The 26,090-nt window shown below is 42.8% G+C and overlaps 3 protein-coding genes across 6 annotated transcripts in view; 1 reads left to right on the top strand and 2 right to left on the bottom strand.

The window, feature by feature from the left end:
• The first annotated feature begins 1,122 nt into the window (after positions 1 to 1,122).
• Positions 1,123 to 15,010, top strand: LOC144113838 (transmembrane protein 231-like). 4 transcript variants are annotated; one of them, XR_013310878.1, is made up of 8 exons: positions 1,123 to 1,290; positions 1,568 to 1,725; positions 2,134 to 2,262; positions 5,740 to 5,883; positions 7,821 to 7,902; positions 7,963 to 8,065; positions 9,469 to 9,682; positions 14,657 to 15,010. XR_013310878.1 is itself a non-coding variant. In XM_077647180.1 (7 exons), exons 1-7 carry the CDS (start codon positions 1,152 to 1,154, stop codon positions 9,608 to 9,610), a joined length of 897 nt encoding a protein of 298 aa, XP_077503306.1. In that variant the 5' UTR covers positions 1,123 to 1,151; the 3' UTR covers positions 9,611 to 12,190. The 4 variants fall into 4 exon arrangements, 1 of the variants encoding a protein (XP_077503306.1); XR_013310880.1 differs by lacking the exon at positions 14,657 to 15,010 and adding an exon at positions 11,419 to 12,190; XR_013310879.1 differs by lacking the exon at positions 14,657 to 15,010 and adding an exon at positions 11,398 to 12,190.
• The window catches only part of Dysb (dystrobrevin binding protein dysbindin), a 101,374-nt gene continuing 86,375 nt past the window's right edge, over positions 11,092 to 26,090 (bottom strand). Inside the window, exon 9 of the mRNA XM_077647183.1 lies at positions 11,092 to 11,424. Within this exon, the coding sequence (XP_077503309.1) occupies positions 11,375 to 11,424 (50 nt within the window). The 3' untranslated portion in view covers positions 11,092 to 11,374. The remainder of the gene's footprint in view (positions 11,425 to 26,090) is intronic.
• LOC144113833 (uncharacterized) lies at positions 18,011 to 25,892 on the bottom strand. Its single transcript, XM_077647174.1, has 2 exons — positions 24,384 to 25,892; positions 18,011 to 22,554 (listed from the first exon to the last, which is right to left on the bottom strand). Exons 1-2 carry the CDS (start codon positions 25,607 to 25,609, stop codon positions 21,615 to 21,617), a joined length of 2,166 nt encoding a protein of 721 aa, XP_077503300.1. The 5' UTR covers positions 25,610 to 25,892; the 3' UTR covers positions 18,011 to 21,614.

Genomic DNA, 26,090 nt, shown 5'->3' with positions numbered 1-26,090 from the left:
AAAGTTCATATTTTTTGTGTCATGTACATACTGCACCATCTAAAGCAAAAGATGTTTCTCAGCTCTGCAGGGTTGCCCATGAGTTTAGTGTTGCCACCCATTCACATGCACCAACCATCCTTGGGCATCTTCAGAGGGGATGCCGGAGCTCATGGAGCCGACAAAAATCGAAGTGCTGACTGAGGGGCAGGCTCTATCTTAAGGGGCACAAATGGCTGATGGTCCAGCACACCCACCAGATGTTATGTGGCGATGATGGCAGGCAGACCAGAAGGGACGCAGGCAGGCTTGCACAAAAGTTAAAACTTCTGGTTTAGATTGTGCTCTTAAAAGAAAGTGAGCTTGGCGACGACGTAGCAACACATATGCCCTTGACACTAGGTTGGGATCAGAATGCCACATCGCCTTCAGCCGCACCCAATTTAAAGACAGAGAACTTTCGAGATAAAGCGCCTAAAACAGCGACAACAATCTCAAAAATTGCAGAAACTGCCACGTACCGCGGCGGGTAGTCTGAAGGTGCCGGTCCTGGACTATCCATGCCGAAAAGGAAAGCTATAGACCCTGCGGGTGTAGCCAACATCATTTTGGCGTGTGTTGGCCCATTGGGCGAGTGTCCATGAGGAGCACTGGAATGTTGCCCGTAGGGGAACCGAGTGCTGCTGTAAGCCGGACTCATGTAGTGCGTATCTCAGCACAATGTGCTCGGTGCCGGCCGGGAACTTGCATGCAGGTCAGAGTGACGGTGAGAGAGAGGCATGATGATGGTAGTGTAGAGCACTACGATGGAATGAATGAATGAATGAATGAATGAATGAATGAATGAATGAATGAATGAATGAATGAATGAACTTTATTTCCGTTATCATGGGGCCTTACGGTCGGGTTCAACACATACATGTTTCTTGTTTGAAACGCCCGCGCTGCAACGCAGCTGACGTCATTCAGGTGCTTACTGCCGCAGCGCTATTTTTTCAATAATTTTCTTAAAAATTTTTGTATTTGTATAAAATTAAAAGTAAGTTTTTTTTAGAACGACTTTTGATGTGCGAAGGTTTAGAATTTCTGACAAATAAACAAAAGATGCTCTTGAAACTCAGAACTTTCAGGACAGTCACACTGCTATCGTCAATGCGTGGTGCTGTTTACAAATGGCGGCGTACACGCTTTTCTGTAAAGCCGTTTACCGAAATTACAGAGCCAGCTTATGTTCAAAGGCGACTGTTTTTGTTGTGGTAATAACCGGCACAACCATTATAATCCCGTTTATCTTCGCATATAAGGACTTAGGTATGATCCATATTCACCGTATTCAAGTGTGCACCTGATATGCACCAAGCTGACGTTAACATCCTTTTAGAACTTTTTTTTTTCTCTTTGTGTCTCATTCTGTAATATATTTGTCAAAAAGAATACAAATGGTTGTTTTGTTAGATCGCAAATGTCACAGTGAGCATGGCATATCTTTTGTCCTTGGACTGAGCCTTCTTTTCGCAAATAGCTTTGTTGCTACAGTTCGTTTTTTTATGCTTAAAGGTTTTTGATAACTTTTTTTTGTTGTTTCCAGGATTCTGGAAGAAAATAGACCAATACCAAGAGCAACCAAGTGTGCGGTTTAAGCGTCAACTGATATTTATATTGGAAGGCAGTGAGGGACTTGTTTATTGGAGTTCTTATCCCATGCTAAACTTGCACGTTGAAGGATTGAGTGTACCTTCAATAGAGGTGAGCGCCTTTTAATTCTGTTTTCATTATAAATAGAGGATGGAGCTTATAAAGGGAGGTTTATTGGCTGCAAAATTTTCAACCAGATATCACGTAGCTATTGAGCCTGTTCTGATTCAGTTGTTTGTCGCACCTTTCCGGGTTGCATTTCTTATGAGTGATCATTTCCACCATATTATTCCGTAAGTATGCAGCAACTAAATAAGCAACGTGCACTACTTTTGTGTGAGCTAAATTGTAGACATGCTTAGTCTGCATACTGTCATTTGCATTAACTGTTGACTTATCAAGTAAAACCCATTTGACATATATTGCGATGGGAATCCATGAAGCATTTGAGAGTGTAGTGAAGTAAGTTTTGTCTGGTGTTCGCCATTTTATAATTTCAGTTTGATTTTTTTCTATTAGGATTTGGAAGAAGACTTCGATTCCGATGGAAAATTGGATGAGCTCATCCTCAGCATTAAGATGCCATTGCCAAGGAGTTTTGGTGTACTTAATATGAAACTATTACTTCTGTTTGATTGTAAAATCGAGGTGAGTTGAGAAGGAATTTCAAGAGTTGTATCCATATTGTGCTAGTTTAGTTGTTTCTGTGCAGCAAGTCAACAAAGAATTCACCTTCAGGTCAGCCAGTATGTGCTTATGCTGGCCTACTTTCTACCATGGGAAAACATATAAGTTTCCTTATTTTTGAAGTACATGAAAGGGTAAAGCAGTTGGTCACAGTAAGTTAATAATGGAGCAGGTGACGGAACATTGAAGATGATCCATAACAGCGCGACAGACAGGACAGAGAAGAGAGGACACAACACAGAGCGCTGACTTACAACTAAAACGTTTATTGGCTGCCAGCCAGTATAAATACTGCCCTGGTGGCCGGGAAGGATACAAGCCTGCTTGACTTGCGTGACATTCAAAATCACCAGTACATCAGGCACGTGTCAACAGGTAAGAGTGGTACGTGGGAAATCTCACTGCTACAGCAGGCACAAGCTTTGCATTCACAAGTTAGCATTCACAATCAAGGCAACGGTTTTCCTTATCTGACAGTGCTACAAAGGGAGTACTGATACATTGGTCTGAGGTCCTAGCTATCAGGTGGGCTTCTATTATTTCCCTAGCTAGCGAGTCGCAGTTCTTTGCTATCACAGAGCATTTATTGTAGAGTGGAATACAGGCTTTTGAGTCGTCATCGTCTTCCTCGTCCTCGTCATCTTTGCAGTGTCTGCAATGTTTTGCTACGTGCCCTGTGATGGCGACACGAGAGACACTAGATTCGTGCTCCTTTAATCTTTCGTTAACACATCAGCCAGTTTGGCCGATGTAACACTTGCCACATGACAGAGGCGGAGAATAAACAGCTCCTTCCTGGCAAGGCACGAATTGTTTCGCGTGCCTTATCAAGCAACTGTGGTTCTCTTTCCACTTCATTTACTTTTCTGACCAGGCTAGACAGTCGCTTAGGCGCCGAGAAGACCACTTCAACGCCAGCATGTTTCCCAATTCTTTTCAAGTTGTGCGAGACTTGGTGCAGATACGGTACCACGGCAATCCTTTTCTTTTCCTCTTGTCTTGCTTCACCTATCCTATCAAATCCGAGCTTTAAACGTTTTAGTTGTGAGTCAGCGCTCTGTGTTGTGTCCTCTCTTCTCTGTCCCGTCTGTCGCGCTGTTATGGATCATCGTAAGCACCAACTCGCCCAACAAATGGTATTGTGGAACATTGAACCTTTATTGCTTAAAAATTTGCAGAACTAATACGCATAGCCGGTTAAAAGACCCTCTAGAATTTGTATTTGATAAGCTTAGCGACTTTTGTGCATTGTGCAGAGAGGTATGGCATTGTGTAGAAATGTGCTTTTAAAGTATGGGTCTTGTTCAATACTCTTTAGTCGCTCTTATAATTTCATTGCGGGTGCACTGTGGTAGGACAGGATCATCAGGGGTTGTGCTTTCTGCTAACCTGAACCTCGGCAGGTCATCCTCCTTTCAGAAAAGTGCTTTTCTTTCATCTTTCAGAGCCGCATACTGGACTGAATGTGTGTGGTTAAAAGAATATCTAACTCCTGGTGGTACTGTATTAGAATACGTTTCAATTCTTCCATGTGTTGCTGTTTGCATCGTTTTGCAGAATTAGTGCTATCTTTCTTGGTGTCTCATTCATATTGTTTTTGCCCCTTCCTACTTTTTTGTATGCTGCTCTTCTTTTGTAGTATATAGTAAAGTGTATCAAAAGAAGCACCAGATTGTCTTGAAAAATAGAGAAAATTGGTGGCCAGTACAGTAAATGAAGGGGTTTTTTCATGAAGGGACATTTTTATTTGTATTTCTTTTAATTTGCTTTTAGTTCTTACTAACTCAAGAGAAGTTTCAGTTTGCTGAATTCAAAAATCTGCATTTGATATGCCCAGTTGCAATTCAGCAGAAATATTTATTAGTTTTATTTTGTCACAATGTGTATGAGGTGATGGAGAATGTGACCACTCATTCTTCGTTTTGTTGTAGGGTTTGTACATTTCACTGTGTTCCACAGAATGCCGCTGTATTGGTTTCCAAGTTGGATTTGCAATTGTCCAAATTTTGGATATTTTATGCAACTGTCAAAGGGGCGTTGTGGCCTTGTTTCACTGATGACTTGTGTGGCTTGAAGGGTTCCTTGAGCCTTGCCAAGCCCAGTGCAGTACGAACTGGTGGGCTAGTTGGTTACACTTACCAAATCCGGGAATCATCATCACCAGGAATTATCCAGTGCAGGAAGAATCATTAAATTCAGCATGTGCAAACAAAAGTTGTCTACTTGCAAAATTCGGAATACGAGCAGGTGAAAAGACAAGCAGTTGTGTTTCACTCGCTCATCTGACTTTACCTGCGATGCGAGTGGCCATTAGCAATTAGTATTAGGACTTCCACACACATGCAGCGGAAGCATGCATGCCACGGTGGCCTTGTGAGGGCAGCCTGCAGCTCATGTCAGTTTCATGCATTTTGATAGTGCTATCATTTCGAGCCCCAGTGCGTAGGTGCCTCAGACTGGGCAGATACAAACAGAGCCCGACTTGCCTATATCTGCTTATAATCCTATGGATATGAGTGTTTTCCTCCCCCTGTACCTTTTTTTTTTTTTGCTGTGCTGTCGGTCAGCTGGTATTTTATTTATTTTTGCTGTTGTCTCCGTATCTGCTGCTTCTGCAGCAATGCTAACCTCCAAAAGAGTCTGAAGTGTTGTGGGAAATGGTGTCCTAACGTTCTTTGCATTCTTTTTCGTTTGGCCTAGTGCCTATTTTCAGTTTGCTGCGTATTCAAAAAAGCTAGAGAACTCACAGGCGTTATTTTTTTGGTTTCATTTGCTGAATATAAAGTAACAAAGTGCAGACTGCACATGCAGCCAATCACCTACACAGTGGCTAATCAAATGTACCACCACATATCTGCTGCCAAAAGCCACCTCTATATTTCAACATTATTGGCTTGAAACGAAAAATTCTGTAGCAGAATAAAATGCTAAATATTAAGGTTTTTTGTTACTGTCGCTGGATATTGAGCCATCCTGATGCCTTGCACTGTGTAAGCAAATAAAAACTACATGCTTGATTTGCACCGTAGGGTATCTCTAAACTGCCACTCTACCTTGCTTGCTAAGGTAAGAGTCCTGTGCTGCAACTGAATTCTTGTTGTGACCATTGTCTCAGACACCGTTGCAAAGTTAGTCGAAAGAACTTAAAAAGCCATTTTTGATGGCTTCGTGGAACAAATGCTACATATGCAAAGTTCGCGTTATACTGCCTTTGTTGCCTCTTGTCTGTTAGGCTCAACTAGGAATGTTGTATGTCCTGCGCCTGGGTGCTTGCTCAGCCTGCATTTCATGGAGGGAGAACAGGTGTACTTTAGGGGCTGCAGTCCAAAGCCTGTAACAAAATTATGGAATGTTTAATGATGCTGAAATTTGATCTTCCCCCCTCAGAGTATCAGATTTGAACATAGTCTTTTCATTACTTTCTGGATTGACTTTCAGACCTACACCAAGGTTTCCTATGAGGGGTTGGCATTCGTAGACCACACATCGAGCATTCCTGGCTCAGGACTTTCTGTGGTAGGAGAGTTGAGATTGCACCAAAACGAGCTGCTGCGGCGGGGGTCCCATGACCATCGCTTTGAGGTATACATTTTCCTTCAAATATGTGCATTCTCTCGAAGGCACTGCCTCAGTGAAAAAGTGGCAGTGGTCCCCAGGTGGATGAAATCATCGCTTAAATGAAACTGTCGAATGCAGAACTGTGTGGACAACCTTGGCTGGGCTTGTTCCGCTTGTTATGATAAAATTAACTTAAGAGTAGAAACTGGGGGTGTGCGATGATTCAAAAATCTTGAATAGCGAATCAAATATCCTTCTGTTCGGTTCATCGAATGAATCATATAGTGCATGCTCAAAATTATTAAAAACGAACTGAATAGGTTTTCAAGTTTTTGAATACTTATCGAATAATGAGTATGAAGTTCGAATAAGGCCTGGTGTATTTACCTTCCACAACTATTCCAAAAACAAGGACCACGAACGGTATGCACGGAATAGAGGGTTCAGTGTTACAACGCGGTCCATTTGCGTGGGAGCATTCATAATGCTCGTACATGCCTTAGATATTGGGCGGTGCGGCAGGGCCCAGGTAGGTTCACCAAACCTGGTCTTGACGCCCGATCCCGGAGGCCACGGATTCTACTTGGCTCTCACCCATCTCATGTACAGAGCTGTGGCACTAGTTAATTCTCTTCCATCATTAACAGCAAAAGGTACTTTTCTTATGCACATAACTTCACCATGATAAGAGTCAATGTATCGACTCCTTGTTGCGGCCACCTAATGGAGATCAGTGTTGGGTCTTTTAGCAGCTATAGCTATAACTGCATAGGTAATAGCGCCTTACCGCCGCTAGTACTTCACTGCTTTGCATGATTGCTCATTGCATATTTGCACAAGTAACGAATTTTCACAAAAATATTCGATTCATATTTGGTTATGCTCTCTTACTATTCAGTTTTTCGCTAAATTATTTGCATTTGATTTGGATTGGAAAAGTACTTGTTGCACACCCCTTGCAGAAACATCTCTGCCCTGCTTGTAGCAATACTTTCACTGATGTTGATGAATGCTAAATGTGGACAGTGTAGTCTCATAGCCATAAGATAAGGGCTCACAAAACAGCCTCAAGCCACCAAGCCATAAGGCACTCGCACTAAACTGTGTATTCTTGTAAGGGCTCATTCAAATGTTCAGTTTGCAACATGGCTTGTTGTACAACCTCGTAACTGTAAAAAACACACATAACTGTAACTGTAAAAAAGATAAATGTGCCTCCTCAGTGCCATGCATTTTGGTTCTCAGTAACAGTCTCAGTTGCTGTGGTTGTATGTCTTGAGGTGAATGTGTCTCACTTGCATTGAAAAAATATTTTTAGCTTTGTGATACTCTGCAGCTGGCAGGTGTGATTAGGCTTGTATCATGCCGTGTCCACGTATTGCTGAAAAACATGAAAGAAGTGCCAGTGAAAGAGAAACTGCATTAAGTACCTTTGCTCGCCGCAAAAATTAACCCCACCAATAACAATCTTTGGCAAACTATCATTGCAGAGGTCACTGTTAAGTTCAGTACCTGCAAGCCAATTACACTAGTTATGTAAGCTAAAAGATGACTTCAAGCATAGCAGGCTTTTCGATGAATTGCATGTACGTTTAGGTACGTGCTTTTCTTGTTAGTTTTGTAATGAGTGAATTGTCTTAATGCCATGGTGAGAAAGAAAAACTTCTGCATTCCTTAGCTTGCCCACTCAAAACTCCACTTTTTGACTCTGGACACCATTGTGCAAAATCAGTTGAAAAATGTTGTTGGGAATACCATTGAATTGTCCTTCCCCAATCCTGTAACATCAGCAGCACTTCTTAATTTTAAAATGATAATGTAGTCCAGATTTACTTCCCTGCAATAGGACTTCAATTAACTGCAACTAATTTCCTCTTAAATTTTGGTTTAAACAGTCAGTATTAGTTCAAATAGTCATGTATTAAATGTTCCACGTATTGAAGAGAATGCTTTGTTTTCAGCATTCCATCATTGAAGGGGATAGTTCTGCTGTGTCTACATTCAACCTGGACCACATTCTAGATGAGTATTCAAAACGAAATGGTCAGTACTTGCATGTATGTGTTTGGACTTGTCACAATGCAATTCTCTCCCATTGTGCAGTGACAACGCAGCTGTCCAGTGTTCAGAGCACATGGAAGACTGCTTCAGGTGCTGCACATTTTCTCGCCAACCTGAGGATCAAATACCCAGTCGAGATTTTGTGGTATCCTTTGCACGATTTCTGTCGCAAATATTTCATGTCCTGGCTAGATGTATTAGGCATATTTATTTCTGCCAGGTGCTTTTGCCCAAGATGTGTAGGTGCAAAAACATGCATCAAAGTTCATTTTTTTACAACTTTGAAGCATTGTATTATATACTTATGAGCTTTAGATGCTCTGAAAATTGCCTGAGGAAGCACTTGCTCAACTTTAGGCATACTATATGCAGCAGCCTTCATTTGACCCAAGTTACGACTTCCGGAATTTGTGAATCAGCACATGTAAAAGTAATCTTGCTTTGCATAAGACTGGTTGTGGAGGTGTAGCATATTGGTATGGATTAGCCTGGGTAATCTGTGCACATGGTTTCATGTTAGAAACTTTAAGTACATTGCCATTTCAGGATAAGCAGTAAAACCATGCAATGCATGAAAGGCAATCAATTATTCAGCCAAAAAAGTTGAACGATTTTTGTGGAAGTTTTTTTAGTGCACACAGTAGAACCTTGCTATAGTAAACTAGGATATAGTAAAGTGAAATTGCAGTTCTATTTCATCTCCCATAGGCTGTAAATTTTTTCTTCGGTTATATTAAAGATTTAAAGATTTTGTTCAAAGAAACGGCTATAGTAAAGAGCTTCTGGCCGCGACGATGCACTTCCCGCGGAATGGTGACAATGCGGCAGGCGCGAGGTCGACATTCGGAGGCAAATGGATACCAAAGACGATAAAACGGTTCTCTTTGGGGCTGCGAGGAAAAGCACGTGGCGCACACGGGAAAAAAAGAAAGCAAAGCTGGCTATGAATGCAGAAAGAAGGCTGTGCAGGTTGCTGAGAAAGGAAAGACAGTAAAAATGTAGCAAAGAGTAGTGAAGAGAAGAAAAGGGCGAAGATCTTCAGCACGGCAGCACAAAGCGCAGGGAAGCGGTGGCAAGAAACAGAAGCGTGGCGGCACTGCGTGAGCGGTACCACTGCGCCTTGACTGTTGCGTGCGCTTAACTATTGCTTCTTAAATGACACCGTGTTCATGCAAAACTTTGGTTTTCACATGAAATCAAACTCACTTTATATTCGTGGCTGCATTGTATTTGTGCCACTGCTGTACTTCCATAAGGCATAAAAAAAATCGAAAACGTAACATGAGATGTGACAACTGAAAATAAATATTTACCACATAAACGGATGATTAAAGCAGGATGGAAGGTATTTCTGTGCTTCTTTTATAAACCAACACTATGTTTAGTAAGTAGCCAAATAATTACCAGAGAGCATCCTCAAGAGCCATGGCATCACCAAGAACTGATATAGTAAAGATTTCTGCTGTTCTGAGTTGCTTTACTATAGAGGGGTTTTACTGCATTATACACTGTACTTGAGGAGTTTCTGACCTTGACCTTTCTTCAAAGGTATCGTCCTGGCATGTGGCAAGTCTTGAAGCATGCTTGGACCCAGTATTTGGCGTTCCTTGCAATTTTTCTTTTCTTGGGTGAAAGAACAAAGGAGTTCGTGTTTGTAAATCAGATACTGGAGACGTACCAGCTGTTCTAGCTACTGCAAGCAATGCACAGTTATGTATGTGGCACCAGCTGAGCACGTTGCATGAGAAGGATCCCTGCTCAGGTTAGTATCACCGTTGTATTGAGTTTTATTTCATCATTTGGCATGACATACTAAGTAGCTATAGGTTACCACCTCCATTTACAACACCTTTGTGGCTAGTGTCACTGATCAGTTTTGAGAAGTTTATTTTCATTTGCTGGTAAAAGCACATGTGCACTCGGTTGTTATGTGCAAGGTTGCATGCGTATAAGTGAATACAAATTTTCACTGGCAAAGCAAAGGAGAAAAAAAGCCTTATTGAAATTTATTTTCTTTAATTGTAGAATGGAGGAGGCAATTGTTTAGAGAACATTAGATATGCAGTATGCTGGACCTGCAGTCTATATTGAGTTCTCAAACTTCATATTATGCTACCTCAAAGGCACTCTGATGAGAACTTCATTCAATTTTCATTCTTAGTAAAAAAAAAAAGATGCCGCCACCGTCTGGAAGACGTTGAAGTAACGAGTGTTAGCTGTTTGGTTTACTAGAATTGATATGAATGAGATGAAAGTGAGGTACACCAATGGAAATACAAATTTGACATCTTGGATTTATAAGTGACGTCACCAGTCAATCGCCAGTTGGGTTGCTATATCGCTTTACTGTAAGGGCCGCCATCTTGAATTCCTCGGACACAAAATTTCATGCCGAAAGGAGGTGGTAGCAGACCCCAAGAAATCGACAAATCAATTTTGTGGATCTTTATGGATGTGTTGGAGTTTTTTCTGGCAGCAAAAAACACATTTATTGCAGAGAATCTTGCATTTGGAAATTTTCCCGCTACGCAGTTCAAACTCATTACGTCTACACTGAAAAAAAAACTGTGATCATTTTGAACTAAATGGCAGACTAGCCCAGCCTCAGAGATCTGCAGAGAACTGTATTTGGCCAGCGATGGTGACACCTGTGTTTAGTTTCTCTGTGCCATTTTCTAGCTTACAAAAAGCTCAGCTTTTAGTGAGAATAGTCATTTTGCAATTAGAATGCGGTAATCTATCAGTAGAGGCCAACCTCAATTTGTCCACCATAGCCTCTTGACATTACGTGCTCAGGGTGCGAAGAAAATGGCGAGTTTGTTGAAAGTCAGAGGTACACACTGATCTGAGGTAGTGACGGTGCCAGGATATTTTAGGTGGGGTGGCGCAGAGAAGTCGGAGAGGGGGGCACTAGTCAAATTTTGGGCATGCATGGTTGTGTGGCATGTGCCTCATAAAGATAAGATGAAAATGTAGGCGAGAGCTTCACATATGTACTTGATTACCAGAAATTAAAGGAAGCACTCGGCAGATTTTTGGGGTGGCAACCACCACTCCTCGCCTCCTCTTGGCACTGTCACTAATCTGAGGAGTCCATTGAAATGGCAGCCCATTTTGTTTTGCATAAATGACCTGTTTGTTCTGGTTTACCGTCATGTGATGATAGCTGCATGACAGCACATTTTACTCCTTTATTTCTCTCTTGCATTGGAGTTTAGTGATCATTATATTACATACTGTAATTTTTCTCTAAAGCGCATGCAATCAAAGCAGGCTTAGTGCATGGACTAGAGGAATGGATCTGTTCTTGAAGTCACAAGTTTCAGCATGTGAACACAGCAGAACTTGAGGGTGCAAACTGCACCTTATTTTGTTCTGCATCCTTAGTTCCTTTCTTGTGCAAAACTTTCTGCTTATGAAACAAATATCATAAGCATGTGAAAAGAGGCAATTGCTACTGCGCTGCTATTTCTTCAGTGCTCTCCTCCACTGCTGCAGAACCATCTGTAAAAGAAGAAAATGACTGTTGACATGAAGGGCATCTGAATTCTGAAAAGAGATGGAGAGTGCATTGTAGTTGCAAACTACCTGTAGCAGCATTGTGACTCTGATCTTCCAAACGACTACTAGTTAGGACATCTTGGGAAATTATGAGTCTCTTCATTTCAGCAAAGACTACATCTGTTCATCAGCCAACATGATCTCATTTTGCTTGAATGCCACAAGGTGTTGAATAGGCTTCAGTCAAGCACCAATTTAATCCCGTTCTAACAGTCCTTTGGTGCTGTATTATTACTGAGCCCCCATTGGCCAAGTGCTTAATAATAGTACGGACTCAGAGGCGTGTTTTGTCACCTGCAATTTCACGACAAACTTCCCTTATTTCATGCGTAGCTGAGCCAGTATTGAAGCGCTGATGTACTATTCTGCTCTTATTAGCAGTTGTAGAAAGTATTTATCTGCAAAAAACTGCCCTGTAAATATGCACTTTACTGGACACATGACTACACAGACCGGACAGTCTGTGTGACACCACAAAAAGGCTTACTGTTCTGCAACAGCAACACTTACGAGTGAAAAAGTGTGGTACTTGCAATAAAAGAATTTTGCTTTATTGCCATCTGCATAGTTTTTTTTATAGCACATTACTTCACTAGCTTCCACTAATGTTGCTTTTGACTGCCCAGAACACCCAAGTAAAATTCTCCCCTTTACCACTGTGTCACCCATAGCATTGTCATTGTGCAGAAATAAAAATGCACTTCCAGTATTCAAGATTTTTGCCACAATAAGAAAGCCTGAGGTCTAAATCACAGTGGTGGTAATGCTGTGAACATCATTCCTGAATGTATATGACAGTGGCACTCATTAACTTGCACCGAGTGCTATGCAGCGAATGTGCATGGTGAAGAAGTAGCGACTTGTTAGTACAAGTGGCATGGCATTATGTGTGAAAGCAGTGATGCAAAATAAAATTTCCCATTTGTAGCACTCTGGAGCAATAATACACTGGTTTATTTATTTTATTTATTTCAATACCCTAAGGGCCCATGCAGGCATTACATAGTGAGGATTCATCAAAGAAAACTTAAATGTACAACACAAAATATAAAGGGCTGAAAACAGGCATAAGCAGGTTAAGAAGCCAGGTACAAATTAATAAGAGAAAGGAAAAAATGGCTAGGAACAGGTACCTGAATAACAAAAATTGCACATATAGCAAGATAGGCAAATAAAGTAGTTCAAAGAAGAAAAATTCCACCTTCGGAAGTTGCGAAACATGGCGTCTAACATTTCTCGGAAAGTAACAGTATACACACGCCCGAAAAAAAAAACTGAACCACAAAGTGATAAAAACACATCACCCTAGGTTGGAAGATCCTAAATATGACAAAAGAGCTGTTTGAAATGATGTTTCAGTGATAACCGCAATGCTAGAAAAAAGCGAATTCCACTCTTCGATAGCCAGGAGGAAAGGTGAGTATTTGTATTGTTCTGTTCGAGCAAAAATGGGCTTAATCTTCTTGATATGGTCTCCACGAGGATGTGTGCGGTGCCGGAAGAACATGTAAACATGCAAATGGTGTGTTGCAGTGGCAGAGCGCATGGAAAAAAAGATAAACTGCTCAATTTTCTGCGCATGGCCAATGGCGGGAGATGAAGCGATATTTTCAGTGCTGTTACTTTGATGCCGAGAGTATTGGGAAAGGATGAATCGAGCAGCTTTGTTTTGTATAGATTCAAACACTTTAATAAGATAGGCACGATGAGCATTCCAAAAGACTGGTGCGTATTCTATTGCAGGCCTGATTAGCATGTTGAATGCTTGTAGTCCTGTGTCCTGGCTGGCTTGATGCAGTCGGCATTTTAAGGCTTTGGCAGTGATCAGTTCAATATGAGTGCTCCAGGATAAATTAGAGTTAAAATTTACACCGAGGCATTTTACAGGCGCATCAGTTTCAATGACAGTTTATTAACTGTGTAGGTGTTAGGACTAGTGCTAGTAACTGAAGTAAACTTGAATGTATAGTTTTATCTGCGTTAATTACCATTTGCCACCTTCCGCACCAATGAGTTAGCTCATCAGGGTCAGTCTGTCGAGAAATGATATTACAAGGGTTAGATTGCAGGGTTGCAGCCTGCTGTGTGCCACCTAGCTTAACCGCTGCCAACATACTGAATTGCATGTATTTTCAAACAGCACATTGCAGCGCAGTGTTGTCATGAGCCAGCCTCACTACATGTGCACTTTTAAACAGCTGGTGCAAAGCGCACGTGTTTTCTTCCACTGAAAGGACTAGACACCAAATTTTTTTTGCACATTTTCTTCTTTCTAATGATGTGTTAGACATTAATATACATGGATCACTGCACGATATTCGCCTGTGGTGCAACTGCATGGACATGACCAACAACTAAGCACTGACACACATTTCTCCAATTAAAATTTCCAAAGAGAAACGTTGCAGTCAGGTGGTCACCTGTTGAAAGGAATAAAACATTCAAGCACAGCCTTCATCCCTGAAATATTTAGTTGGAACTGGTTATGAAGGTAAAAAGTAATTCAGACTTTCAAGTAATTTTCAGTTATGGCAAGGAACAAGTGTGCCTTCTGGATGTACCAAAAGATCTCTGCCTGCAGTGTTCTGGAATAAATGTGCCCTTTGATGGGCACAGCAAGTGCTCTTTTTAAAGAGTTTGCACAGACTCCCAAAAAGAAACACCGATATAATGCAGTAGGATACAACTTTATGGCCCACTGGGTCCTGCATTACTCCAGTGATAGACTGCAACAGTCAATCAAATGAGCTTTATAATAGTTTATATCAAGGAAGCTAGATGCGTCCAAATTGAGCTCATAATTTTGTCTGGTGGTTAGAGTGTTCAAGTCACAAAGAAAAAATGGACTCCTTCCTTGACAGATAATTCTGTATGGCGGTCATGAATGCGGGCAGAGCTTTACTCCAGACTTAAGCTGAATCTGACTCTAGCGTCACTTTCCTTCTCGGTGACCACAAAGCCAACAGAGGCCATTGCTGCGAGATGCACTGGTTTTAATCCAGCAGTACCCCCTTTTTTGTCTACATCGAGGTGAGAGTTCAGTACAGTAAACACCTTTGCAAGTCTTTGAAGGTGGTTACTGACCTTTTGGTCGAGATATTAAGTGCAATGCTAGACTTTGCAACATGTGGGCTTGGTCCACCCATGTCTTGCCATGCACTATCTTTGGCTGCAGCTGGAAAAAAGAGGGGCATCCTGGTGGCCGAGCACACTCCCGAGTGCTAGGACCTTCAAGGCACCTTGGCAGAGGCAACAGACCACTTCGAACCCTGCTTCCCAATGAGCTGTAGCCTTTTCCTGCCCTTTGCTTTGTCTCACTTCCCTATTTTCTCACAATTTTCCGGCGTTCTCTTACCTGCTAATTTTTTTTCCTGGCAGCTAGGGCACACCTTCTGTGGTGAAAGTAAAGTTGGTGATGTCATATTTAATTATGGCGGTGCTATGCAGTAGGTGCGAGTTGGACTTGCTTTCAAGTCCCTGTCCAGTTGTCTTGCTGGGGTTTAAGGTGGGTGCCTGACAACAGAGCTGAAATAAAAAAAGTTAACATCCATGGATTGTCTTTGTGCACTCTAAGAAAAGCCCGATGGTCCTCCAAAAAAAAATGGGCAGGGCACATCAAGGAGAGATGAGTTTTTTCCCTAAATGTGAAAGTTTTTTATGCTGCCTTGTAATGTACAATGCTTCCTTGTAGCTAAGTGCCTCGCAGCCGTGACTGAACTGAGATACTAAGGAGGATGGCCGGTGGGGATCATTTCTTTGGTGTCTAGCAAAGGCAAAGTGGGAGAAGAAATTTGAAAACTATAACGGAGGGTACTAAGCGCTCGTTCTTCAGATGAATGATGGGTGAAGCGGAAAGTCCACGTGTATACTACAATCGACATCAACGGCGACTGCGGGAAGCCACGACGACGGATCACGCACACAATAGCTTTAACCGGAGCTAAACCATCAGCAATTTTTTTTTCTTTGCGTCCATCCTTGGGACCAAAACGAATGCTTGTAGAAAGCAGTGGCTCGATCAGATCAATTCCGCCAAGCCATTCTTGATACATAGACAGTGGCCATAAATGCTGTATGCTAGGTCATAGATGTGTACAGAGAGGTGCAAAGTCCTTCGATTGAGGTGGGCAGGTGGTTCCATTCATTGCTTGTCTTGGGAATAAATGAGTGCAAATATGTGTTCATGCAACAAAAGGGGATGCCTACTTTATGAGGGCAGTCTCAACGGGACGAAATGTATTCAGGTTCAGAGAGAAGCGCTTCTTGAAGATGGCGATTGTGATGATAAATTTTGTGAAAGAGAGATAAGCGAGACACTTTTCTTCATAAGAAAAGAAGTGGAAGGTTCAAATTAGCTTTCATATTTGATACACCAGATAAACGAGAGTAGTTCTGAAGAATGGATCTTGCACAGCAATTTTGCACAGACTCCAAGGTTTGAGTGTGACATTTGAGACCAGGATCCCACACCGAGCATGCATATTCCAGTTTTGGGCGTACGAGTGATCTGTAGAGTAAAATTTTTATAGAGGATGGTGCCATAGTGAAATTTTGCTTTAAATATCCAAGCATGCAATTGGCATTGCTGCAAATGAAGTTTATATGTGTTTGCCAGGACAGCTTGTTGGTATGTAAACGCCTAGGTATTTGTAAGACGTCACGTGTTCTAGGGAAAGGCCATCGATCTGGTAGTCAAAAACGTCAGTGAAAACAGGAGGCGGGTTCAAGGAAATTCGTGTTGCTTTGCACTTATTAGGGTTAAGGTGCATGTTCCAGGTGTTACACCAGTCGGATATACTATTAATGTCAGACTGAAGTTGGGCAGAGTAAAAGATAGAAGAAATCGTTCTGTAAATTAAGCAGTCATAGGCGAACAATCTAATAGAGGAGTTAATGTGGTTAGGCAAGTCATTAATGTAAATAAGGAAAAGTAATGGTCCCAACACAGAACTCTGGGGTACACTGGAGTAAACTGGAGGAGAAGAATCAGAGTTACTGGCATGTACAAACTGTGTTCTGTTGAGAAGAAAATTTTCGATCCATACTAAAAGGCTGGGATCAAAGTTAAGCCTGCTACGCTTCAAACAAAGTAATTGATGGTTAACAAGAGCAAATGCTTTGGAGAAATCTAGAAATATGCAGTCGATGTAGGATCCAGAGAGTATGGCAGCAAGAGGGTCATCAGTGAAAGACAGAAGCTGTGTCTCACATGAAAAAGATTTGTGAAACTCATACTAATGTGGCGTAAAGCACGAGTTATTTTCAAGAAAATTAACCTGGTTGAAATACATGTTATGTTCAAAGATTTTGTATGGAACGCTAGTTAAGGAAATTGGTCTATAGTTAGTGGGTGACGGTACCACCTTGCCCACCTTCCAATTGTTTGGTAATACTGAAGAATTCAAAAATTGAGTAAACAGGTTAGAGAGGATTATGGATGAGTACACATCGGTACTCTTCAAAAACTTCGAATTAACACCATCTACATCTGAGGACGAAGACAGTTTTAAGTTCTTAATTAAGTTCTGCACACTAAGAAGTCAATACGTACAGTGTCCGTTGGTGAAAAATTCATGTCATCGATAACAGGCAGAGAGACAGACTGCAGTATATTTGCAAATGCTTCATTAAATGCATCGCAACACTAGGAATAACAACGCCATTTTCATTGGATAAAGTTATGTTGAATTTTTTGAGCCACCAATAATGTTCCAGAATTTTTTAGAATTTAATCAGGAAAGAAGGCAGGGTCTTTTGAAAAAATTCTTGTTTAGTGCTCTTTATTGCACTCTTGAGAGTTAGATATCTTATAGGCAACCGAGTCATCGGGCCCACTGCTAAATTTTACCTTGCAAAACAATCTCTTCTTTTTATTTAGTAGCCGTTTAAGGAAATGTTGAACCACGGGGATCGCTGCCTGCCCGATATGACACATTGAGGTATGTATTTATCTGTTAGCGAATTGACTTTTTTTTAAAACAAAGACCAGTTTTGGTAGGTATTCATCCAAAATGTTCTGAGTTCTCTATTTATCGAAGCAAAGTCTGCTTTCTTGTAATTTCTTATGAACTTTGGTGCTGGCGCGGAGCGACTCACAGTTCCTGCAAACGAGAATAGAATAATGCTGTAATAACTGAGACCCGGTAGAAAAGTGAGTGAATGAACATCGAGGGAAGTAGTCAGAATCAAGTCTAGGATCTTGCAACTAGTTGGCGTAGCTTGTGTTGGTTGCGTTATGATTTGCGAGAAGTTGAAATCAGCGCACACGTTTAGAAATGCTGCTAATCAGGCTTATTGTTTTGGCTGCGTTGACCACCCTCACAAAGTTGGTATTATTTCTTGCCGTACTAATGCCTGTTTCCACAGTTTTATTCCCTGCACACCACAGGATTGGAACCGCCTTTCCGGACTTATCGCCGCCATTCAAGACCATCATCGTTTTAAAAATGCACTAGCTAACATTGTATAATTAAGAGCCTAACAACTTCTATTTTTTATTTTTGTTGCATTGCTTGCTTTTGTTTAATGTGTTATGTTTTTAATCACTCCCCTCTGTAATGCCAAGCGGCCCTGAGAGTATTAATAAATGAAATGAAACTCAAGACTGGAGGGACGTCACCAGTTCGCTGAACTCATGGACAATCAGTGACATGAAGGCAAAGAAGTTTTATACGGATTCAAACATAATTTTTCGAACCAACCCAGCCAAATGGACGCTATTCAGTTTAAAATAGTTTAAAATCAGACTTACGACCGATTCTCCGATCCAAGTCTGACAGTTTCCCATGAATCAGACTTACAACCGATTCTCCGATCCAAGTCTGACAGTTTCCCATGAAGGAGGCCGTTGAGAAAGAGACACAGGGCATGTTGTGTCTGGGGATTATTGAACAGTCTGCCTTTCCGTATTACTCGCCAGTTGTCGTAGCCAAAAAGAAGGATGGCACGATTTGGTTATGCGTCAACTTCTGCCAACTAAACAAGACCGTCGTCCCCGACCATGAACCAATTCCTCGTGCCGACATAATGTTTGCCAAGGTTAACCGGTGCAAGCACTTCTCCAAATTTGATTTCACAAAGGGGTACTGGCCTGTGCCAATAGTGCCGGAGTCCAATGAAGCCACAGTGTTCTCTTGTGACTCTGGCCTGTATCACTTCAACTTCATGCCGTTCGGAATTAAAACCGCTCCGGTGGTTTTCAAACGATTAATGAGGACTGTCATTGGAGTCGTCCCACACATCCATCACTACTTCGACGATGTTTTGGTGGCGACCGAAACCTGGGAGGAACATGTCGGGACCTTCAATCAGTTGTTCCGCAGGGTGCAAGATGCCACCCTCACAATCAAACCCAAGAGAAGCTTCCTGGGCCATATTGCAGGCCGCATAATACTACCACCCTTAAAAAACACCGTGGAGACGATCTAGGTCGCCAACAGACAAACGAAAAAGGAGGTCCGAGCGTTTCTAGGCCTCACCGGCTATTACAGAGCATTTACTCCGGGCAACGCAGAAGTGTCACATCCTCTGGGGTACCGAACACCAAGAAGCTTTTGACAGGCTCAAGGCGCTGCTTTCAAAACAACCAATACTGATGTCCGCTGGTTTGAGTAAAACATTTGTAATCCACACAGATGCGTTGTCAAAAAGCCTTGGTGCTGTACTGCAACAGGAACATAACGGACTACTCCACCCAGTCTCATACGCGAGTAGGAAGCTATTGCCATGGTAAGCCGCATATTCCACCACTGAACGGGAATGCCTTGAGAATGTCTTGGCTATTCAGAAGTAGCATGTACTTCTCTATGGCAAGGCGTTCACCCTACAGTGCGACCATCTTCCGCTTGCTTACGTTAACTACGCTAAGTTACTCAACAGTCGTGTACTCCGGTGGAGCCTCTATGCGCACCAAGCTAAGCGGAATGAACAGCAAGCCGCGGTTAGGAAGAGAACACAAGCTGTATGGTATGCTATTAATTACAGTGAAATCTTACACTGCGCTTTTTGTTAATGGTGTTTTTGTGCCTCATAAGATGTATGAACACTACTTCTCAAAAATGTTGCTTATACATCCCTGCTTGCAGTCAGCAGCTATGACCCCAATCAGTGGTCAAGTTTCTACTGATAAAAATTCCTAACGCAGCAGGCCTGCTTGGGATGTCCAATGCACTTTCTTTTCCAAAAGATGGCTGTGGCAGCACGAAAAATCAGTCAGTTTTTATGCCAAAAAGAAACAAATTGTAGCATGATTTTTACTGCCAATTACAGGCAACTGGCAGAATTTCATGTTGGTTCTCACGGCTGTGAACACAAAAAAGGCTAAATTACAGAAACCAAAAACTGGGAAAAAATTTTTGCCACACTGGCCGGGTGTCTCCAATAGTCTCAAAAGCATGAAAAAAAAAAAACACGCACATATAAAGTTAATCAGTACATATTGCATTTTACATTAAATTTGCTTTCTACTTCTGAAGACTGTCAGGGTTGTGTTTTTAGTCAACATTGACTCTCAAAAGCAACCCACCTGCACAAATGTACGCTACAATCATTTTCTTGAGTGGAAGGTGTTATGTCTACGTTTGATATGCAATAAACACTACGGGCAATCAAGAAGATCAATGGTACCCTTAGGGAGCACTGTAACAATGCATGAAAGGTGTGACATCCTCCCCTCCACTATCAGATGGGAGAAGGTCACTCCTGGGTAAGTGGTGGTGTGTTTTGTAAATGTTATGGCAAACTACTGCACAAGACAAAGGCAGAGCTCATGCAGTAAATTGGGCTTTTCCCTTGACTACACAACCCAGTTTGTGAGTATAAGAAACATGTTTAATACAAGGAAAAAATTTTTGGTATGGGTCATTGCTCCAGCTAATTCAGCTCAAAACCAGATTGATGTGGAGCAATGATCACTCAACAGGTTAGGTATATTTGAGCAATATGCAGAAATGAAATTTTTAATTGTAAAATGAGCATTAAACCTGTACATTATGCAGAGTCAAATCATTTTTACCAGGTCGTTTAAAAGCAAAACCAGGTGGCCACTTGGTGGCATGAGAGTAAAGCGGAAATTTGCTTGTCTGCATGACAGCTTCCCCCCCCCAAAAAAGCTCAGTGTGTACTCAGAAGTGCAAGAAAGCATTGACTAATGATGTCAATAACGCATTATTCATGAAGGCCAGGCAATAACTCGTGAAATGAGCCATCTGCGTTAATAAGCCACCTGCGCTTACGCAAGTGCCCGCTCAAATATTTACTCATAAGTAAAGTTGCAGATATAAATACCACAAAAAGCGAAGACTAACTGCACAAAGACCGGAGTTCGCAGAAAACCTGAGACCCCACCTGAACGCTAGGAAGGAAAGCCTAAACCGATGAAGCATGGTAAGCAATTACACGATAGGGCTTTCAAGCGCAGGGAAACGAGCTCACCGCGCCCCTCCGCACTCTAAATACACCCTCACTTCGAAGCCTCCGCGTGCACGATGCTACCTTTTTGTAGTACTCACGAAAGTCTGGAGAGAGCTGCAGGGAGGGGTACCGTGAAAAGGTGTTTCGGCGAGCCCTGTCATCAGGCCAAACCCACCAAACCACCGACCTTTGAAACCGCCATAGTGCAGCTACCGGGCGAGCAAAAGCAGAGTTTGGGAGTAGGCACAAAACAACCACGTGACCTCTGCTAACAAAAAAAAAATATAATTTCCTCCTTGCCATCTTCTTTCTCCTTGCGCATGCACAGAACGGTCTGCGGCCTACTGTACTGCTCCACAAGTCAGTCACAAAAGTAAACGAAATCAGCTTTTTAATGTTTTACTTTCTTAAACAAGCCAAGTATCAAAATTCTAGAGCTTATAACCTTTTTCTTGTGATTAGCTTCTTGTTTAAGTGACAAGAGAAGCCTTAACAATGGGCTACTTTTTTTGTCGTGGAAGAATTTTGTGAGGCGGTCCTTAATGTGGGTGGAGCTTCACTGCAGACTTAAGTTGCATCTGACTATAAGCACTTGTTTTTGCATAGAAATGACAAAAAAAAAAGCTTTGCCAAAGCCAAGCTCTGGCAGAAAAGGCATAGCAATTTTAGAAGAGTGGTACGACAATAAAGCATGGCCATTTATTGGCAGTCCTCTGCCACAGTCAATGCCTAATCACGTCAGACACCCTGAGGTACTTACTGATCGCATGCCAGCAGTCGCTATATAAATGCTCAAGTTGCATCTGTCCGCTAGGGTAGCAGCAGATGCCCCGACACACCACCCCAGTTATGAAAAGATAGTTACTCCTTATGAAACACTTTGCAGTTTCCACCATTGTTGCAGCTTCTTCCAGAGATTTTCCAGAGGCTGCTGCAACACGCTGAAGGAAGCAAGGCATTCCTTGCAATGATTCAAAAATCTCTGCTCGCCGTCTGCTGATGCAGACCTCAAGCACAAACTGCACTGCACAGTTCCAACTGCTCAGGTTCCGGTCGACGCATTCATCGACAGCCATGGTTGAGCAACTGGCATTATCCCTTTCATCAAAAATGGAAAAATGAGTTAAAGTACGGTTTTCCTTAAGCCCACTGGCAATGACATCCACACACCATAGATCTACATGACTGCAGTTGAGCAGCAGCTTCTCTAGAGTCTGGTTCTTGGACAAGATCTCTGAAAGAGTCTCTGCCGCACCGGTGTGCCAACTGTTGATCCTCAAGGAAAGTTTGGTTACTGTCCTGTTCTCTAACAAAGCTTTGGCCACAAATATGCAAGCTCCAGAGGAGATCCTATCTTCTTGCAAGCTGAGGCTCACAATGGACTGGTTCTTGCGGATTGCTTCGTGCACGTGATGTCTTGGCTCGGTGAGGAAGGAATCAATGAATGCCACCGAGAGCGACTCCACGGTGCTCGAAACAAGCGCTGAGCACACCTGTGACAGTGACCTAATCGAGAAACGACTGGATTCAATATGACATTCTAGTGGGCAAAGTGACGGCTGCTGCAACGCATTCACAAAGTTCGGCATGCTGGTCTCGTCCCAGCGCATCCCCACACGGTGGTAGCAATTGGCTGCTGCCACCTGCTCGGAAAACCTGATCCTGCAAGGAGAAGCATTTGTGCACCAATTAGTTTTTTTTCACAAGCAGCGTGCACTAAGAACAGCTCTGGTATTGAAAAACAGGAGGGAAGCTCTCTAAAAGTTCAGTTTAGTTTTATGTGAACTTAGTTAGCAAACCAAGTAATCTTGTCATCAAAAACAATGCCTTTTATGCTCGTTAAAACACCAGAAACCTTCATCAACACAAATTCGGACATGTCTCTTCCATAAAAAGCTTAAGGGGACACTGACGTGATAGCATTAACGAGTCCCTTCAGCGGCCTCTTTCAAGGTCCTCTTTGTACACCACTTCGCCTAAGTTCAGCTTACATGCCCATATATGCAGCATTGGTCATTCTTTACTATACATTCACAGATCGGGGGGGGGGGGGTCCTCATACTACTACTGGAGCAGTGGTGCAGCGATTAAGCGATGTGCCACTGGCCCAGCAGGTGGCTCTTTAAAACACAGCCACCGGTGGGGCTTGCGAGACTCAGGCTGCTCTTCCTAAGCAACTTCTAGCGACCAAACATTACTTTAACTGCCACCTGCCATGGTGGGTAGTTTGCTCAAAATAGGCACGTTATAGGATTGCTCAAGGTAGGCATGTTATGATGATGTACAAGGTCACGTGACCTAGGTGGTAGATTGGCAACCTGCTTTCTGCCAACTAGGGCGCTGCCGCTGATGAATTTTCCGCAGAACGGCAGCCCTAACACGATCACATTAAAACTCTGTGTCTTTCCAGCTGATGAGGCTCAAAATGGCAAGTTTTCCATTATTACTGCTACTGAAAGTGAATCCTGGCAATGAATTACCTAAAGGGTTGGCCTGCATGATAGAGAAGGTCTTGACTCCTACTAGGCACAAGGGTAGTGGAAGAGGGAATGAAAGATGTAAAATTGCCGACTTCGTATTCAGGACTAGAGAACGTGACCGTACGAGGTTCTGGATATCACTTCTGCAACACTCCTGCAGCACTAAATAAGCCCTGGAGTCGTTCGGAGTGCTAGTTCAGAGACCAATGTGAAAGACAGAGTCACTAATCATTGTGCTATGTTTCCAGACAAGCGTTCCCAAAGAAGGCACCATATTTGGATCTGTCACCTAGATTTTAAAAATGCAAATGCTGCAATGAAATGAGCCATTCAACTAGAGCAACTGCAGAAGTGCTGCCTGAGTGCAACTGGAGTGCGAGCAAGCCACAACTTTAGTGAGAAGAACCACTAACATAATGCTATTTAGCATTTGGTACTTTGACTGTACCTATTAAACTGGAGTGCACCAAGTTGTTGGGGGGTCACACGTCAGATGTTTTCATTTGCAAAGGAGGTATGAGGGCACCAACAGCAAAAAAAAAAAAAAAATACCAGCAACACACTAAAAGCAAATTCTCCGAGTCCTGTGTACTAGGCTAATAGATCATGAAGTGCACAGAATTAGTAACCCAGAAGCAATTACTTGTGATAACTGAAAGCTTTCACTCTGAAAAGTAAGACTTTTGATAAGATGACATAAAGAAAAGAGTTAGCAGGCGAGATGTTGAGAAACAGCTTTACAGCCTACATCGTACATATGAGCCTTATTTGCAATGCTTGTTTGTGAGAACGGAACCTCATGCATGAACGAGGCTCGTTTCAACTTTTCCTGACAGCATTTTCATCGCTGCCGGCATTCTTCTGTTTGCCACAGCTATTAACACAAAAGTGCACCTAAACTGTATCCATGGCTTGAAAAACTGTGAGAATAATTTCAAATTCAACTTATAAATGAACAAAATTGTGACTTGTGATTGAACTCTGTAATGTTATAGCACACTGTATACATACCGTTCAGAAATGGCTTCTCCATTGAGGTCAAGCACCAACATGTGTAAAGTGCGATTAATGTAAAGTACACGGCACAATGCTGATGCCACACCAAAGTTGACTCTGCAATGAGAGAGATCAAAACGTTCCAAGGAGGTGTTGAGGGCCAGCCCAGCTGAAATATCTTCAACAGCTAACTCGCTGAAGGTGCAGTGAGAAATCACCAAGCTCCGAAGACCAGAATTCGTTGCTAATGCCGCCCCTAAGGCTGCACCATGTTCCCTTCCAAATGTTTTTTGGTTGTGTTTGTAGCCACTCAAAACTAGGTGCTTTAAGGTGCGGTTGAACTTCAGTGCATCCAGCAGTTCTATGACGTCCAAGCTTAGACTTTCATAATGTAGCTCCATCAGCGACGCATTAGTTTTGACAAAAATGCTGAGGGCCCCCAAAAGTGCTAGCCTGCATTCGTCCCCAAACTGATCTCGAAGAGAGAGCTTCTGAATATTCTCGCATGACAGTAGCAACCGGCCCAAATCGACAACACCGGTTGTCGTCAAGTGGCCATCAAATGAAAGCTCAGCGAGATGTGTGCAATTTGAGATAGCTCTGATCAGCCTGTCGGAGATTCCGTCGGTTTCCGCCCGACTTGAGGAAATCACAAGTTTCTGCAGGCCCCTTGAATTCGCTGCGAGGAGTTGATCGAGTTTCGAGACGTAATCGTTGTCGATGATGGCGCGTTCAATGATCAAGCATTTGAGTGCGCTGACACGACCCAGGCCGCACAAGAGAATGTTCCATTCGAAATCGACGATTTCGGAAATCTCGAGGTACTGCACGTTGCATTCTGGCTGTTGTGGCCACCAATCAGCTCCGAGCAGGAGCCTTAATGGGCCTCGCTGATGAGGCAAATGCTCCCCATGAAGGCTTATCCTTCTGATGCACTTGTGTTGCCGAGGGAGGTAAGCCAGCAAGAAAGCCGCGCTGTGGACTGCTGCTTTGTCTCTGGGTGCAACGTCATCGGCAAGGAAGACACAGCGCAAAGTCTGCAGGCACAACTTTCCAGGCTCCTCCTCCCTCAGGTTGAGACGGCAGTATCGCAAAGCACTGTTCCAGCTTGTCAACACATCACACAGCCAGCAGTCGTTTGTCGAAGAGGCCGTGCAAGCTCTTCTGAAGCCGGGCATATCCGCGTACAGCGGATACGGGTGTGGCGCCATCCTATGGTAGTAGGTAGTGGGGTACGCCATGACTGACTACGTTCACAGACAGTTCCCCCGGAATCACCACGCGTTACCTTACGACCCGCTCTTCTCTACACGTTTGACACGTTCTGCACTCTTGAAGGCAGCGAACCAAGTCCGTCATGGAAGTTTATCCAGCTTTGTTCGCGTCTTGCAAGAAGCCATGCGGCTTCGGCGAACGAAACAAATTTAGAAAAAGCTTGGGGCAAACTTTAACTGATTATTTGACGAGTGCTGCGTTGATATGCAACAAGTAGCACGCGGTTCCGGTTGTTTCGGCGTTCTGGCGGCGCGGTTTGAAAAAGAAAAAAAAACAACAACCTTAGAGAATTGCAAGTTAGCCAAGCCAAGTCTACAATGAATCCGTCGGGGGACCTGACATTCGCGGACGCGCGATCTTGTGTTCTGCGCAGGCGCGAAGAGAAAAAAAAGAAGGCAAAAAGAAAATTCATTTTTTTTTAATTAGCAGAAGTAACGTGGTTGTTTT

This window comes from Amblyomma americanum, chromosome 1 (genome assembly GCF_052857255.1).
Source record: "Amblyomma americanum isolate KBUSLIRL-KWMA chromosome 1, ASM5285725v1, whole genome shotgun sequence".
In the NCBI taxonomy this organism is placed as follows: Eukaryota; Metazoa; Arthropoda; class Arachnida; order Ixodida; family Ixodidae; genus Amblyomma; species Amblyomma americanum.
Note: the sequence above shows the minus strand (reverse complement) of the source record. Positions and strands in the feature narration are given on the sequence as shown.

Excerpts from the sequence above, each read along its gene's own strand:
- LOC144113833 (XM_077647174.1), bottom strand. The coding sequence starts at position 25,609 with ATGGCGTACCCCACTACCTACTACCATAGGATGGCGCCACACCCGTAT. Across the intron at positions 22,555-24,383 it reads GGAGAAGCCATTTCTGAACG|GATCAGGTTTTCCGAGCAGG; the intron begins GTATGTATACAG and ends TTCTCCTTGCAG.
- LOC144113838 (XM_077647180.1), top strand. The coding sequence starts at position 1,152 with ATGGCGGCGTACACGCTTTTCTGTAAAGCCGTTTACCGAAATTACAGA. Across the intron at positions 5,884-7,820 it reads CCCATGACCATCGCTTTGAG|CATTCCATCATTGAAGGGGA; the intron begins GTATACATTTTC and ends CTTTGTTTTCAG. Across the intron at positions 7,903-7,962 it reads TGAGTATTCAAAACGAAATG|TGACAACGCAGCTGTCCAGT; the intron begins GTCAGTACTTGC and ends CCCATTGTGCAG.